Source organism: Sinocyclocheilus rhinocerous, unplaced genomic scaffold (genome assembly GCF_001515625.1).
Source record: "Sinocyclocheilus rhinocerous isolate Xijiao unplaced genomic scaffold, SAMN03320098_v1.1 scaffold561, whole genome shotgun sequence".
In the NCBI taxonomy this organism is placed as follows: Eukaryota; Metazoa; Chordata; class Actinopteri; order Cypriniformes; family Cyprinidae; genus Sinocyclocheilus; species Sinocyclocheilus rhinocerous.
Window position 1 is genome coordinate 1,680,891 of NW_015641041.1, and position 4,955 is coordinate 1,685,845.

A 4,955-nucleotide genomic window follows, 5' to 3' on the forward strand; every position below is an offset into this window, starting at 1 on the left:
TTATTATAATTTTTATAATTAATAAATTGAAAATGTACATTAATTTGTAAACGGAACATTATAAATGTAAATGATTTACATTAAATATATTATTAACAGCTTGCTTTTACTGTTTATATTTGGCCTATTTTATTTATTATGTGAAAATAATTTTTACATTCTTACCTGTAAAGAGTTCCTGCAAACTCAGTTAATTCCCATGTAAAATCACCACACCCCATTCTCCCCCCTCGGTTTCCACGGCAACCCTGTCAGGGTGGAGGAGAGGAGAGGAGCGAATCATGTGAGGCTCGAGCATCTCTCTCTCTCTCTCTCTCTCTCTCTCTCTCTCTCACACACACACACACACCATCCAGACTGACCGAGGCTGCGTTCGAGGGAGCTCGTGCATCACATCAGAGCCGTCCTTCACTCATTCGTCCTTCTCTAAAGCAGGCACGGAAAGCTGCGTTCATGCCAAAATGGGATGTGGGAATTCCTCCGCCACCAGCACGACAGCAGGAGGTGAGCGTGTTTCAGCCACTTACGCGCGCACTGCTTTTTATCAATGGACGTGTCGTGTTGTCCGAGGTTTGATTGAGCGCGCTGTTTGTCCTTAAACACTTGATTACGTGCGTGTAGGAGCTTGATAACGTCTCGTGTCCTCGGTCTATTAGCAGAAGCTCCGCGGCGGACGGATGTAGAGGAATGAAGCGTCAGAGAGAGGTGAAGGATCTGATGCTTATTAAATCAGTCATGGAGATTTCGTCCCTCACGTCTAATATGTATTCAGGTCAGATCTGTGCTTCTAGACTTAATGAGGAGAGCGTGTGTGAGCGCGCTGGACAGAAAAATGAGACAAACCACAAATGAGATCGCTTTAGCATCTATGTTTCTCCCAGACGGCAGTGAGAGGCACTTTTGCTTCTCAAGTGAAGAACACTCCGAAAATCTTACATTTTGTTCAATAAAGGTTAAGAAAAGGGTGCTCGGATACGACCAAGACACCAAAGTCTGAATCAAAAGTCAGAGATCTCAAATGTGAACTCAAATATTTCTCTTGAGCTTCGTGTTACAGCTTTGTAGTACTTTTTTAAAAATAAGGTTCTTTTTTTTGGCATCATTGGTTCCATAAAAGAACCTTTAACATCCTTGGAACTAGGGCTGCACAACTAATCGAATTTCTAATCGCGATTACAATTATGGATGCCACAATTACGTAATCGTTCAAAGCGGCAATTAATCGTTCAAAGTCCACACTGTAAAAAATTACTGTGAATTTAACGGTAAAAGACTGTAAAAATGCTCAAGTAAAAACCTGTTAAATGGTTAACGGTAAATTATCCTACTATATACAGTGAAAAACTGTATTGGACATTACCACTTATGTGGAGTGGGTGCTGAGCTCCTGCAGATCTGCCTTCACCGCCGGCCTCGCGTATGAAGACGCCAGCCCCACTCCCAACCCAGTGCCCAGCCAGACACCACCTCACTGCGAGGAGAGACTGAGCCTGAGTCTGAGCCCACCGCAGACAGAAAGAGAGCACCTCAGCCATCGCTGGGAGGAGCGACCGAACCTGACGCCATCAGCGAGCCAGAGAAGACCCCGTCCAAACAGGTGTGTGTGCCGACTGTCCCATCCATCGCCAAGGGAATTCCGTTTGGAGAATTAGAGGCTTTGCTTCCCCTAAGCCTGCCTGATTCTGTTCATCTGTTTGACTCGCTGGTCCTGCCCAGCCTTCCTCTCCCACCTCCTCTCCAAACTGACTTTTTATTTTTGATTGAATTTTGTGCATTTCTTCAGTCTCCTCAGAAGCATTCCTGCTGTCCAGTCTTCTTCATCCCCAGTCAGTTCCTCTGCTTCACCTTCTTTTAGTGGTGGGGCTCCATCTCGGGCCTGCTGGGAGTCTTCGTCTCCTGGACCTGAGGAGCCCGTGGCTCCGCCTCATGCCTCGGATGGCTCCACTCCACCTCGTCCCACCACCCAGACTCCTGCACTCCTCCCATCCTCGATTCCAGTGAACCATTGGCCATTCAGCCTCGCCGGGCTCCCTCCGTCAGTTGGCTCCACCTGGATCGGACTTTGCCACACCTCCACTGCTGATTTGAGGGCCGTCCGCTGCTCTCTGGCCCTCCACCCCTTCGGCTATGACCCGCTCCGCCTCCTTCCTCGGTCGCTCCAGCTCGCCCTCTGGCCTCCGGATCCCCACCTACATCTCGGGCCATCATCGCTACAGCTTCGTTGCAGCCGCCTGGATCCTCGGCATCACTCCACCTCCTCGGCTCTCTGTCTGTGCAGTGGGCTCCACCTCCATTGCTGTCGTCGCCTCCATTCGTCCCCATGGCGGCATGTGTTCCTATCACACCTTGGCTACTCCCTCCATCGACGCCGCCATGGAGCGCCGTTCAGGCTGTGGCCTGGGCACCTGCCATCAAGCCCCTGCTCAAAGCCTCTCCCTGGCTTTCACCCCACCGTCATCACCACCCTGGACTTTGTTGTTCATCCTCCTCCTGCGTCTCTCTGCCTGTGTGTGCCATCTTTTTGCCAGCCCCTTTAACCATCCCTGTGCCACCTCCTCATCTCTTATGTTCCTCCTAACATAAAACATAGAAACAGTCATAAATGACTCTATAAAATGAGTGTGGATAAAGCATTTGCTCTTGGATGAATGTGATGAGAAATGTTTGAGTTCATATTGAGATCTTTTGAATGCAGACTTTGGTTTCTTGGAATCTTTTTCTCAGGAAAAACATCTGAGAAACAGGAGAGTTAATCAAAAGATTATTTGCATCTCATTACTATCCACAAGGTTCTTTCTACTTACATCTTTTTGCTATCTATGGTTCAGTGAAGAACCTTTGACATCCATGGAATCTTTCCATTCCACAAAAGGTTCTTTCGATTTTTAAAATGTTTTTCAAACTAATAAAAACTGGTTAAAAAGAACAGTTCTTAAAACCGCAAAATGGTTCTTCTATGGCATCACTGCAAAAAAAACCTTTTGGGATCTTTATTTTTAAGAGTGTGGAACCTTCCAAGATGAAAGGTTGCCTGGATATGATTCTTGACCCGATAAAACTGACCTTGTTTTTTTTAGCTCTGTTTCTTGAGGACAAGAAAACACTCAAGAGAACAGTCTTCAGTGAAAAGGATTTCAGCATTAGTCTAACATAGATGGATGTTCTGTATATTGACTGAATCCTCCAAAACAAAGAGTCTTAACACACTTAAGTCAAACTTGTCAGTCGATTCTGTCAAGCAACGGCTCTAGGCATTGAGACTTTAATAAAGACTGTGTTTGAGAGAAAAACAATTGTGGAGAAAGCAGCTGTGGTTTCTGTCTTTTAGGGTGAATTAAGAGTCACTGCACAAATGAAAGTTTGTAATCAAAGAATTGAACCGCAGACTGAATAATGCTGGAAACATCACTCTTGTGACCCCTAAAATCAATACAGTCATAGAAAGAACTGAATTTGATTCACTAAACATGTCTGAATCATTCTGAAGAGACTACCTTTTTGCATTACTTTTGCAGTTACTCAAGGTTTCTTGTAAATTTTTCATTTTTATTTTTAATGCTTCATTTTTATAGTATTATTAAACGAAAAAAGAAAACTAAATGTTACACTTTTAAATATAATTAATAATTTTATATATGTATAGATATGGATACATGTTTCTATATAATGTATATTGTATTATTAAAATAATGTTCTATATATTGTGTGTATACAAATGGGCACCCGGGATATATATATATATATATATATGTGTGTGTGTGTGTATTAATATATAATTTTATATTAAAATTATATTAAAAAATGATATTAATTTTATGTAATAAATGGCTGATAATCAATGTAGCACTATGAAAAAAAAACATTGAAAACATTTTTTCCATTTTACTCATAAAAACATATTACTAAGTAAAATGGGTTGCGAACTAATAGTATTAAATGTTGATTTTACACATAAATCCTTTAAATTAATAATAAAAAAACATTTATTTTCTTTTCTGTTTTTACAGGTCCAGCAGAAGCTGCCAAGGATGTGTGAGTAATTTAATTTACGACATATCCAAACATACCATATTCATGAATGTGAGCCACAGAATGAATATCATGACTGTTAACGTCCCCCACTGACCCGAGAGAAATTAATAACAGCATACAGCGCCAAATTCATTAGCACAACTGGTACATAACTGCTCAATACAGTATATATGCACCAAAATACACACAGACTGAATCCTGGGGGGGAATCAATCTGCCTGTTCCAGCTAAGCGTTCAGCGGCTTTTGTGGCGCACATGGGCCCCTGAGGGTCCAAACACATGCTAACCAATCAGCAATCATTATCCATCCCCCCCAACGCCTGACACCTCATAGTTTACTGTCAAAGACACCAGATGGCATCCGTCCCATCGGTGGAAAAACACCCGAGTGTGTTTAGACAGCAGATTTCTGTTATGACATCAGCATGTGACTTCTGTTTGACATGGTTTTAACATTTAACATCTATAAAAAGATACAGAGGAGTTTAATAAATGCTCGCCGTGTGAAATATTTAACAATTTTCCACTTTCGAATCGAGTCGTGATAAACATTTAGTTTAAGAGCACATTCCGGAAGTTAAAATCCCATTGCAAATCTCCACTGCAAAATTGGAAATGGCATAATACAGCTTGATCAATTGTACTGTTGTTTTAATTGTTCAGCCAACAAAACATTGGAAATTTTAAAGGGGTCATATGATGCTGCTAAAAAAGAACATTATTTTGTGTATTTGGTGTAATGAAATGTGTTTATGCGGTTTAAGGTTCAAAAAACACATTATTTTCCACATACTGTACATTATTGTTTCTCCTCTATGCCCCGCCTTTCTGAAATGCGTTGATTTTTACAAAGCTCATCGGTCTGAAAAAGCGAGGTGTGCTCTGATTGGCCAGCTATCCAATGCATTGTGATTGGCCGAAT

General features: G+C 42.0%; 1 protein-coding gene across 1 annotated transcript in view; it reads left to right on the top strand.

Annotated features, from left to right (window-relative positions):
- The first annotated feature begins 361 nt into the window (after nt 1–361).
- Nucleotides 362–4,955, top strand: part of LOC107754391 (overexpressed in colon carcinoma 1 protein homolog) — a 10,236-nt gene continuing 5,642 nt past the window's right edge. The window contains exons 1-2 of the mRNA XM_016570807.1: nt 362–504; nt 4,008–4,032. Of these exons, the coding sequence (XP_016426293.1) occupies nt 462–504; nt 4,008–4,032 (68 nt within the window). The 5' untranslated portion in view covers nt 362–461. The remainder of the gene's footprint in view (nt 505–4,007; nt 4,033–4,955) is intronic.